The 12,785-nt window shown below is 41.1% G+C and overlaps 1 protein-coding gene across 5 annotated transcripts in view; it reads right to left on the bottom strand.

Annotated features, from left to right (window-relative positions):
• AKNAD1 (AKNA domain containing 1) overlaps positions 1 to 12,785 on the bottom strand; it is a 95,771-nt gene that overhangs the window by 10,060 nt on the left and 72,926 nt on the right. For 4 of the 5 annotated variants that reach the window (XM_033916414.1, XM_033916416.1, XM_033916418.1 and 1 more), the window contains one exon: positions 1,655 to 1,799. The exons of the other annotated variant lie outside the window; for it this stretch is intronic. In XM_033916414.1, coding sequence (XP_033772305.1) covers positions 1,655 to 1,799 — 145 coding nt within the window. The remainder of the gene's footprint in view (positions 1 to 1,654; positions 1,800 to 12,785) is intronic. 5 annotated transcript variants of the gene reach the window in all.

Genomic DNA, 12,785 nt, shown 5'->3' with positions numbered 1-12,785 from the left:
CAATTGTTCTAGATCTTTACCCCATAATGCTGCCTGATGTGAGAGAAGGTATTGATGGTGTTTTTTGAATTTACATCCTCTAACTGGGGGGGAAACGAAGTTCAAATGTAAGCTTCTCTTATGCCTGTTGGCAGAGAAGGAGAAAAGGTCAGTTATGTATTTAGGGGCTAGTCCGTATAATACTTTAAAGCAGAAGCAGGTGAACTTAAACTTTACGCGTGCCTCCATCGGTAACCAGTGCATCTGTCGGTAGTAAGGTGTCACATGATCAAACTTCCTCAGCCCGAAAATTAGTCTGACTGCTGCATTTTGCATTAATTGTAATCGTCGCATATTCTTTTAGGAAATTGCTAAATAGGCGATGTTACAGTAATCAAGTTGACTTAGTACGAGGGATTGTACCAGAATTCTGAATGCTGACATATCGAAATATGCTCTGATGGATCAAAGTTTCCAGAGAGTGAAAAAACCCTTTCTGATTAAGGAGTCTACTTGGTCTTTTATGGTTAGGCATTGATCCAGAGTTACACCCAATACCTTCATAGTAGTCTGAATACGGTAACTAAGTTTATTGATGCATAGTGCTGTTTTGGTGTCAAGCGGATGTGGCGAAGCAACAAAAAATTTCATTTTTTCTGAATTAAGTTTTAGCTTGAAGTCAGTCATCCATTGCTCCATCAAATTTAGTGCTTCTGATGCCTTGGGAGTAATTTCCAAGAGAGAGTTAGCAAATGGGATGATGATCGTAAAGTCATCTGCGTAACTGGCCGTATCGAGGCGGAGGAAGATATTTTCTTTTTCAAGGGTCCCACGGCAACAAGAGGGCATCCATGGAAAATCAAGGGCGGGAAACTGCGCGGTGACACCAGGAAATTCTTTTTCACTGAGAGGGTGGTTGATCACTGGAATAATCTTCCACTTCAGGTGATTGAGGCCAGCAGCGTGCCTGATTTTAAGGCCAAATGGGATCAACATGTGGGATCTATTCACAGAGGAAAGATAGGGGAGGGTCATTAGGGTGGGCAGACTGGATGGGCCGTGGCCCTTATCTGCCATCTATTTCTATGTTTCTATGTTTCTAACTGAATAATTTTAATCCCAGCTGGGTTAATTGCGCACCTAGTGAGGACATGTAGACATTGAAAAGCAATGGGTATAGCGGTGACCCTTGCGGTATGCCAGATGGATTGCTCCAGGTATCGGAGAGATCATAGTTGAAACGTACTTGATAGGTACGGGACATAAGGAAACCACGAAACCAGTTCAACACCTCTCCCTGATACCAATAGCGTCTAGGCATTGTAGCATTTTCCCATGGTCTACTAGGTCAAAGGCAGAGCTCATATCAAATTGCATGATCAGGGCATTGAGGCCCTTGCTAAACAATAGACACAGATTATCTAAGATAGCCGCAATTACTGTCTCAGTACTGAACAAAGGTCTAAAACCGGATTGAGTTTTATGTAAGAGAGACTGCCAATTATTGCCATTTGGGATAGTGGCCTTGCAATGAAGTAGACATCTATTCACAGTACATTCATACAGCCCACTGAACATCTTTCAGATACTACTGAATTCCAGTGATCAATGGCCTGATTCAGATTTTAACATATACCGATGAGTTATGAATTTATCTGTATCCCCAAATTCTTACCTTTGTGTTAATATTATCTGCATGCTTGTTTTCAGAATTAAACCTGGATTTGCCTTCGTACATCATCCTGTTGCTTAGATACTGAGGTGAGAACATAAATGTATTATAAATTCTTGAAAAGTGGGGGTTTTTCACAAAGTTCTGTCTAGAAAAAAAACCCATAAAAAATGTATAATGTTATTTAAGAAACCTCATATTTAAACGACATAAAGTCAGTGCTAGTATTTAGGGATATATTCTTGAAAAAAACACACCACTCTTAGGGCTTGATATTCCAAGTATCCCAAACTCTGAGCAGTAGAGATTTTGAAATGGACATTTTATTATTAAACAGTTAACTATATTGGTGGCAACATACATAACAAATACAGGTTATTGGAAATGGCATACATACCACAACATAGTTTGCATGATCTGTTTTATTTTACTCCCACATAAACTGTCTAGGCCTCTTGACAAGTGGTGAATTATTTTTTTTTAAATGAGTAAAAATAAACACTTTGGGGCCTTTTAATAAAAACAGGAGAAAATAAAGTTCTCCACAAATCAGATTCCTGGTATCATTTTCCCAGAGAATAAAAGATGAAACTTTGGTCACTGTGGACGGCTTCTCCACTTTTATGAAGAACTTTTAAATAAAATTAATTTTGAATGATATTTTTAAGGCCTCAGTGCATCTTTCTATGCACCAAATGAAAACTAAAAATAAATAGTACATTAATGGATATATTGTACACCAAGATTAGTATTTCTTGATGCATTGATGAATGTTGTAACATACCGCAAACTTCACTTGGGAGAATTTGGCAGGATATAAAACCACAAATAACATTAATATAACATAGTAATGACACAAAGTGCAAACTGCCTTTAAAATATAGAAGGAATGCAACCACAGTCACTTAAGTTTAAAGTGTGGCCTGTTAACCTATTTTAGTATTCTCTGCTTAGAAATTTTTGGAAATTAACACAGCATGATTTCGTGCTCATGCCTAGCAGCAGCTTTGGCAGATATATATTCCAAAACTGGCATATTCTAATCACGATTCACAACAGAGAAAATAAAATTACTTTTCTACCTTTGACTGACTAGTCATCTTTCTAATCATATCGGTCCTAGTCTCTGGTGTATGCTTTCCTCTGTCCCTCTTGCTGTTTCTATGAAGCTGGGAGGATTCCACACCCTCCAGAGACAGTTAGAAGGGCTCAGTGACCTTAACATATCAACCCAGAGCAAAAAAAAAGGAGCTCAGCAGCTCCACCTCTTCTCACCTCCTGAGAAACAGCAAGAGAGGCTCAGCAGCTCTATCATATCATCTCTCAGTGGGAGCTCATACGTTGGGGGCCACCAAGCCCCTCTCTGAAGCTGGGCAACTTCTCACCCTAGAGAAACAAGATGAAGGGCTCAGCAGACCCATCATATCACCTTCCAACCTCAGAGAAACAGCAAGATGGGTTTGGTAGCCCCAACATATCTCAACCTCAGAACAAAACAAGAGGAGTTTGGTGGCTTGGTCGCGCATGAAAACGGTCGGGCAGCGGGTGAGCTCCGTGCCGACAGACTGTTTTAAGATCAATAAGTTGCTTGTAAATTACTTTTTTGTTTGGAAGAAGGGTAAAAGCAAAAATGGCTTTGGGGAAACAAGTTAAAATGACTCATTGTTCAGAAACACCGGAAGCGTAAAAAGAGCGAAGCCGGAGCCTGAAACCCCTCTGAAGGTGTCAGTACAAAAAGGAACCGACAGTGAAGTTATGAAAGAATTGAAGGAAATAAAAGAGATTGTGTTAGCAAATGCAAAGAAATTAAACGATCTGACAGATGAAGTAGCTAACCTGAATAAAAGAATGGAACTTACGGAAATAAAATCAAATCAGTTTTGAAAAGAAAATGGAGGAAACTGAAATAGAATTATTTCAAATGAAACAAGATCGGATGAAAATTGAAGTGCTTACCTGACAGCTGGAGGACTGCTTATATCGCGAGAGGAGGAGCAATTTAAGAATATTAGATCTACCGGAAGGGGTGGAGATAGATAATCCTATTTCCTTCCTGGAAAGCTTTATACCTAAGATACTACCTATTAAAACGAAGTTCCCTCTAGAGATCGAGAGGGCACACAGAATACCTGCAAGAAGGTCAGGTAGGCAAGAGGGTCCTCGGCCACTAATATTTAAATTATTAAGACATCAGCAGGTTATAGAGATTTTCCAATTAGCAAAACAAAATAAGAATTTAAAATGCCAAGATGCCCTTATTCATATTGTGCCTGATTTTGCCAAAGACAACTGACTCCAAAAAAAGAATTGCCAACGAAACTTAAAAGAATCCAACAATGAGGCAAAAAATGGTCAAAAGGTTCCGTGAGTGATTGCAGAACAGCAAAACCACCAACATACAAAGGAATATGTATACTAAAATAATAATAAGAGTGTGACAATGTAAGGTACCCTCAGTGGGCAGGATAAGCGACGGGAGAAAAACTCCAACGCTTCAAGCGAAGAGGTAGAGGCTAGAAAGCCCCCACCTACACACTATCATGGGGTACCTATAGTGTGTTTTGAAATTAAATAGCACAATCCCAAACAAGTGCACAATGAACACAAATAAAAAAATGGATTCACAAACTGCAATCACTCAGGAAACCCCCCAACCAACTCCCAGCAAAAAATCAAAAAAGCAACTTAGCTTGAAGAGTCTTCATTCAACATCCAGGGGTGCGGGAACAACATAGATGAAACACCGCAAAACCAGGTTCAACCAAGCCTGGTTTTGGGAACAAAATCCCTTCCTCAGGAACCCATGAATCAAGTATCCAAACGGACTTCAGGGCAGGCTGGAGAGAAAGAGAGGAGCTAACGGGGGGGGGGGGGGGAGGGCAGAGCAAAAAGGCCTTAAAAGCCATCAAAAATGACGTCAGCGGCCAATCACATTTGTCCCTTATCACCACCTAAGTTAAGTATGAAAGCAGTTATGCTGCCTCAATTTATATAATCCATGTTATTGGAATCTATATCATAATTGAAAGTATAAGTGACCCGGTGAAGACCTGATGCGTAAAGCCAGTTGTTATGAAATGCTATTGAACACCTGGTGGCATTTCTGAGGGTCTGAAGGGTAAAATATACATAAAAAACATACAAAAAATAAATAGAAGGTATTTTAGAGGTGGCCGGAAGGAGACCATCTCTTAGGATTGATAGGAGTCGCCATACAACATATCACCAGGAATTGGAGGAATTATAGCAGACTTAACTATTACAAAATGGAAAGAACAATTGCCATACAAAAAGGAAATTATAATTTTTTTTTTTATAATTCTTTATTCATTTTAAAACTTTCATCAAGTGTACAAATAATCATAATAAACACAATTAGTATGAGCACTTGAACATCTTATCATTACAACTTATAAGTAGAAATGTAACCCTCACCCCACCCTCCCTCAAATCCTTCTTATTCATTATAAGATCATATATTTGAAACCCTCCCCCTACCCAATATTAAATGGTGTAAAATTAATAGAAAAATGGCATCTAATCATGACAGAAAGATGTTAGTGGCTCCCATATTTTAATAAAATTCTTATAATTTCCATTCTGTACCGCTATTGATCTTTCCATTCTATATATGTGACATACTGAATTCCACCAAAAATTAAAATTAAGCCTACTATGATCTTTCCAGTTATTGGTAATATGTTGGATGGCAACTCCAGTCAAAATCATTAAAAGTTTGTTGTTACACGCTGATATCTGACTCTTTTTTCTCATAGACATTCCAAATATCACAGTATCATAAGATAACGCTACATGGTTTTCCAATATATGTACAATAAATACAATTTATTTGATCCCAGATTGAGTTCCAAAAGGCTAAGATATGGGGACAATAAAACAAAAGATGATCCAAAGTCCCTACATCCAGATTACAATGCCAGCATCTATTAGACAAAGAACTATTTAACTTTTGTAATCTAACTGGGGTCCAAAAAGCTCTATGTAACAAAAAAAAACAAGTTTAGCTCATAGACGCTGACATTGTATATCTCATTTAAAAAGATCTGGGGGCCATTGACAACTTATTGCAATGATTAGACACCATTTTCCATTGAAAGTACATTTATAATATGGGGAGGGGGGTGGTATAAAGTTCTATTTAAGGTTTCGTCATTAGACAAGAATGTAATATTTATACAAAATTTATGATTAAAATTTTTGTGGAAGGGTGGGTGGGGAGGGAATAAATTTATATATTGAAGATAATAATTCTAACAAGATGGCGGCCAGTTAGGTCATCTTCTGTGCTGTCTCCCTTATCCTGCTTTTTGCTTTTGTTTTATTTTGCCTTGTTGATTTTTCTTTTGAATTTCTTTTTTTATTGTTTTTTGTTTCTCTCTATTGCTTTCGTTTGGGATCTCCAGTCTCATTTGTATTTGTTTCTTTTGAGCTCACTTCGCCGATTTCCAGTTTGACAGTTGCTCCGATCCAACAGCTCAGGTGGCCGTTGCCTGCTGCTTGACTGGTTCTATGGTGGCAGTTGAGAGTTGTAGGATTGGGTCCTGACTCTTTTTGTGGTGGATGGGAGAGATCTGGCTTTCGGCTCCTTGTGTCGATGTCCAGCCACAAGCGGAGAGGAGCGTGGGAGCACTGCTCCGCCCCCCTCCCGGGCCTGCAGGAGACCAGCTCCATTAAATTCAAGCTCCACTAATGGCGTGCAGAGTGCCGATGAAGGCGGGAGCCAGCCCACACTGCCACTGAAGGACTCCATCGGACCGGCCTGCAGGTCGGTTGAGCCCCGCTCGGCCTTCTCCCCTTTGCCAGCCAGGAGAGGAGACTTTTTTCTTCTTCAAGATCCAGCGGTGGGGACTGGCCCATGCCGCCGGTGGCAGAGTCCATCGGTCCCACCTGAAGCCCATTGCTTTCATTGTGCTGAACCTGCAGCCAGCGGAGTTCACTGTCTTTGGGCCCGTTTTTCCACTGAACCTCTGCGGGCACCCACGGCTGCAAGCGGCAGCAAGCACACCTTGGGGCCGGCTCCTCCATGGAGCCTCTAGCTAAACTGCCCCCCTCCAACCTGGGCGTGTGAGCCAGCTCTGCCCCCCTTCGTCAAAACCAACCAAACTGCACAGCGATCTGTGCGAATTGCCCAAAACCCAGAACAAACGAGCATGCTTCCGTCTCACGGCATTGGAGGACGCGCCGATGGGGAGGAAGACGGCGAATCGGAGCAGGCTCGCAGGCAATGCTATTGACGGGAGGGCGGCCTCAGAGGGGTTCGCATCATGTGCGGCTGTGGAGGCGGTTGCCCTGCCTGAGATGTTGCCTTGTTCTTCGGAGGAATCCCGGGATCTCAGGTGACAGCCATCGGAACTGGGGTTGATGGTGGTTGATCGTTTGGGGCAGCTGATACACAGAATTGATTGTGGCGGTTGTTTGGCTGTTTCAGAGAACTCCAGATCCTTACAACTTACCTGCTTGTGGTTTTGCCGTACTTCTGATCTAAATGACAAGTCTGCATAGCCTTCAATCCAATTTGACTATCCTGCATTATGGCATAACTTTGACTCGGAGTCAACTGTCAAGACTGCTTTTAGGCACTAATTATAACATCCTGTGAAACCTTAGTGCTGAATTATTGTGAGGGGTCTGAGTTTCATACTCAGGCCTCAAGGAGTATACTAGCTTTTTTTTTTTTTTTCTCTTTGGCTTGTAATCATTATGATCATCTAACATCAGATCCTAATGCTTTTTGGAATATATTTTATTTTTATTTTCTTTATCCTTATTTTTTATCTCTATTTTTATTTATTTTACTTATTTATCTTTAATTCTAACTTAACTTATTTATTCAATACTTGGAATATTCATATCTATCTCTATCTCTACCTCTGTCTTTATATTTTTATCTTTACTTTTCATAAATTGTTTTCTCAGGTACTTTAGCTAGATTGTGAGCCTTCGGGACAGCAAGGGAACTTCCAAGTACCTATCTTTATTTATTTTATTTATTGTATCTTTTTTTGTAAACCGCTTTGAACCTCACGGTATAGCGGTATATAAGAATTAAATTAAATTAAATTAAAATAATAGAAATAAATTCAAGTGATATGTATAAATTTTAATGATGTAATATTGTGCACTTGATGTAAGATGAAAAATGAATAAAGATTTTAAGAACATAAGAAATTGCCTCCGCTGGGTCAGACCAGAGGTCCATTGCGCCCAGCAGTCCGCACCCGCGGTGGCCCATCAGGCCCTTGACCTGTACGGTGATCCTTTCCTAAGCCCTTTAATCCCTCCTATCTTCTGTCTATACTCTTTCTATAACATATCTCTACCCCTATCTGTATCTCTCAATCCCCCTATCCTTCAGGAATTTATCCAATCCTTCTTTGAATCCCCATAGTGTACTCTGTCCTATCACAACCTCCGGAAGTGCATTCCAGGTGTCCACCACCCTCTGGGTGAAAAAGAACTTCCTAGCATTGGTTCTAAATTTGTCCCCTTTCAGTTTCTCCGAGTGCCCCCTTGTACTTGTGGTACCCAATAGTCTGAAGAATCTGTCCCTTTCTACCTTCTCTATGCCTACACCTGTACTCGTAATACTGACGTGCCAGATGTTTGCAGAAAGGTTCAGTTCTTATACAGCACAGCCTGCATAAATTCTTTCATATAGTTCTTGGAATCTAATATAATAAAGCACTAAGCATGCATGCGCACTGTGTGCTCCCGTTTTCCGTGCGCAGTAGGGACCCACAGGTAGGAGTGCGCATGCGCGCGGTGGCTGGGAGCCTATCGGCCGCCGTGGCTCTTGCCGTCTGAAGGATAAAAATCCAAAAACCCCCAGAGCTCGCTTCGGGTCCGGCAAGGGCTGCAGGTCCTGAAAACCTTCCGATTCCAGCAGCGTCTGCAGCACTCTACACACGCTGCTTCGGGGCCTTCTACTACCCTGATTTGCTGGGCAGTAGAAGGCCCTGAAGCAGCGTGTGTAGAGTGCTGCAGACGCTGCTGGAATCGGAAGATTTGTCGGGACCGCGGGAAGGAAAGTGGGGGGGGGAGGGAATAAGGGAGCCGGCCAGACCATGGAAAGGGAAAGGGGGGGTAGGGGAAACGCCCTTTCCTGCTGCGGGCGTTGGCTTAGGGGGCGCACCGGAGAGATCAAGAGGCTCGAGTTCCTCCACTGTAGCGTTAGTTTTGCCTGCTGTGGCTGTCAGCATCGGCGCACAGGGCAGCGGCGGTGAAAGTAGTAGCGGCGGAGTGAGGCGAGACAGTCGGCAGTGTGCGGCCGTGGCCGGAGGTTGCGGTATTTGGTTGGTGTGTCTCAGACATGCGGGCGTGCATAGGTATCGTGTGGTGTTGCTGAGGAGCAGGAAGCAAGCAGTGATTGGGTGGGGGAGCGTCCTCCTGAGCAGTGATTGTGGGAGAGAGTGGCACTTTGGCTTGGAGAGCAGCTTGAGTATCAGCCATCAAGTAGAAGCACCAGGTAGGTAAAGCACAATGAAGGGAGGGAGGGAGGCGAAGGGGCTTTAGACGCTGTGCGGGCATGGATGGCCACGTGGAGGATGGCCCATGGCGGCGGTCTGCACAATTAAAAAAAAAAAGAAGATGGATGGGGAGGGGAAATAATAAGCATTGCACTGATTATTAAAGATGTCTAATGGATTCAGATAAAGGGCTTTATAAAATAATAATTGTGAATGGAATGAATTATTTAAAAAAAGAAAAGGGTTAATTGCAATTTATGCACAGTTATAAGAGAGTAGATGATTAATGGATGCTGGTTATGGATTCTGTGGCTGAGGAGCTTTATGAGGCATATGTCTATGCAGTGCATAATCTTTAACTCCAAATGAAAAGTGAATGTGTTTGCCAAACGCAAATGTAATATACAGAAAATAATAAATAAATGTAGAACAATGACTATGTTAGGTGCTTCACATGTGGGCGGAGGGTAATGGAGGGGGAGGGAATGCCGCTGTGGCTGCTGCACAGGGAAGTGGTGGGAGAGAAATGCTGCTGCAAAGGAGGCAAGGAAAGAGACAGATAGATAGAAAGAAAAGAAGAAAGACACAGGGGCAGGGAGAGACACAGAAAGACAGACAGAAAAAGGGGGCCAGGGAGAGAGACAGACAGCGGGAGAGAGAGAGAGACAGAAATAAAAAGACACACAGACATATATTCTAGCACCCGTTAATGTAACGGGCTAAAATACTAGTGAAGAAATAAAGTACTAGGAATAGCCTTCAGGTTTAACTAGTAAAGAAACTCAATTGCAAGGAATATCTGTGTCTAAGAACTACAAAGCATAGAAGCTATTAGGATTTAAAAGAGGAATTATGATGATATTTGCTGATAATTTAGATGATCTTTTACTAAAGGTTAGCCCATGTTATCAGCCAAGGAACCCATTTTATTCCTGTGGATATTGCTGCAGATAACTTTCACTCTCTTAATGATTTTCACAGGAAGCATCTGAATTAAAACTAGCAGCAGCATATAATTCAGATTTCTCCAGATGTTATTTTTCACACTCAGATTCATAGGAAAGAATTTTTGACTTTATGGGTAGCCTGTTATTCATTTAGAAACTGCTCAATTCATTTTGAAACATCTCTCAAGGTGGAGTGTTAATACCAGTGGAAAATATCCAAAGGTTCTTGCAAAGGTACTTTTGTTTTTAAGTTATTTATTCATTTTTCATATAACAACAAGTGTATCACATAAATTTACACAATTTCATTGAGTACACACTTGATATCCCTTCATGCATCACTGTAAATACAATGTATCATTATATTACATTACATTACAGATTTCTTTTCCGCCTATACCTTGCAGTTCAAGGCAGATTACAAAAGATTTGACTGGACATTTTCCAGTGAAGATACAATTTTTTTTTTTTTTTTATTATAACAGCAAAGAGATAGCTGGGTAGATTCCGAGGGGAACTTATGAGTTGGATAGTAAATTGACATTGCAGGACTGTGTGATATAGACAGATAGATTACAGTTAGAGTAGGTAAGGTTACAAAACATTTCAGGGATCTGTTTATTTAGTAGGTGTTTTGGGGAGGATTTTATTAGGGGAGAATTATATGGAGGTAAGTTGAAGGGGGGTTAAGATGTTTGGATGAATTTTTTGAAGAGCAGGGTTTTGATTTCTTTTCGAAATGTTTTGAAGTCGTCCGTTGTCGTCAGTAGGTTGGAGATGATATGGTTGAGTTTTGCTGCTTGTGTTGCCAGAAGGTTGTCAAACATTTTCTTGTGCTGTGTGCCTTTGAGTGGGGGGAAGGTAAAAGGGTTCGGGGTTCTTCTGTGTCTTGAGGTGAAGATCTGGTTTAAGCAATTATTTAGGTAGGAGGGGGAAGAGCCGTTTAACGCTTTGAATAATAGGCAGTAGAATTTGAATTGAATTCGTGCTTGTATGGGTAGCCAGTGAGAGTCTAAAAAGGCAGTTGTAATGTGATCATGTTTTCTCAGGGAGTATATCAGTCTGAGGGCGGTGTTTTGTATGGTCTGAAGTTGTTTTATCATAAAGGCTGGACAAGGTAGATAGAGGGAGTTGCAATAGTCCAGCAAACCTTTGACTAGGGATTGGACAATTAGTCTGAATTGTGCTGGGTTGAAAAATTTTCTGATTTTACGTAGATTTCTCATGGTTAGAAACGCTTTCTGGGTTGTCTTGTTGATTTGGGACTGCATTGTGCAACATCTGTCTATCGTTACTCCTAGGATTTTGAGTTTGGGTTGTATCGGGTATTTGGTATTTTTGATTTTCAGTTCTGTGATGGTAGGAGTTTTGGCCTTTTCTAGCAAAAGGAATTTTGTTTTTTCTGAGTTTAGTTTCAGTTTGTGGTCCATCATCCATTTTTCTACTGTATCTAGGGTTGTTTCCAGCTTTGCTGTGGTGGTGGTTTCTGATGGGTCGAAGGGGAGGAGTATGGTGATGTTGTCTGCGTAGCTGAAGGCTGTGACATTAAGGTTGTCTAAAGTGGTTCCTAGGGAGGAAATAAAGAGGTTGAAGAGCATAGGTGAGAGAGGTGATCCTTGTGGAACTCTGCAGGGATTGGACCATGGTTCTGATTTGGTATCATTGGACTTTACCCTATAGGTTCTTGATTTGTGGAATCCTTGAAACCAATTGTAGACCTTGCCTGAGATCCCTATGACGTCAAGTATCTGTAGTAATAAGGAGTGGTCAACTAGGTCAAATGCTGCGGAGAGGTCAAGTTGTATTAACATCATCTTTTTTCCTTTACTGATGTGTTGTCGGGCTGTATCTAATAGTGATACAAGTAATGTTTCTGTACTGTGGTTGGTTCGAAAACCTGATTGTGAGGGGTGAAGTAGGTTATGGTTTTCCAGGTAGTTGGTGAGGTATTGTGCAACTAGGCCTTCTATTATTTTAACGTATATTGGTATTGAAGCGATAGGTCTGTAGTTGGAGGGGCTATCTATTGGGCCTTTGTGATCTTTCATGATTGGGGTGATTAAGATCTCTCCTTGGTTCTGTGGGAATTAGCCGTCTGTCAATGTGGTTTGAATCCATAGCATGAAGTTGGTTTTGAATGTGGTGGAGGCATTTGATAAGAGGTAGGTGGGGCAATTATTTAGGTCACTGGTTGCATGGCTGTATTTATTGTAGAGTCGGTTCAAATCTGACCAAAATATGATTGGGAAGTTGGACAAGCTTCTGTCTGCTACAATGGCTTCACCTGTTGAGGGGTTTGTTGTTATCTTTTCGAGATGGGTGTGTGTGTTGATGAATGCAGTTCTGATATTGGTGATCTTGTTTTTGAAATGGTCTGCTAATTGGATAGCTGTCGGTGGGTGGTTTCCTTGCGTAGCTAGGTAAGGCTTGGTGTCAGTGAGGTTGAAAAAGTATATAATACTTAATAAGTATACCAACTATTACTCAAATTATAAACCCACCCCCTCTCCTTCCTTTGAAAATTGCATACAATACAACAAGATATAATGATAAATTATTTATATTATGAGATGAATAAAATAAACCCACCCACATCCCCTCTTATCAAATATCTTATTATGGGAAAATTGTATCATTCATTGCAAAAGTCTGTTAATGGTCCCCAAATCTTCTTAAACTTATCAATATAACCTCTTTGTG

This window comes from Geotrypetes seraphini, chromosome 12 (genome assembly GCF_902459505.1).
Source record: "Geotrypetes seraphini chromosome 12, aGeoSer1.1, whole genome shotgun sequence".
Lineage (NCBI taxonomy): Eukaryota > Metazoa > Chordata > Amphibia > Gymnophiona > Dermophiidae > Geotrypetes > Geotrypetes seraphini.
Note: the sequence above shows the minus strand (reverse complement) of the source record. Positions and strands in the feature narration are given on the sequence as shown.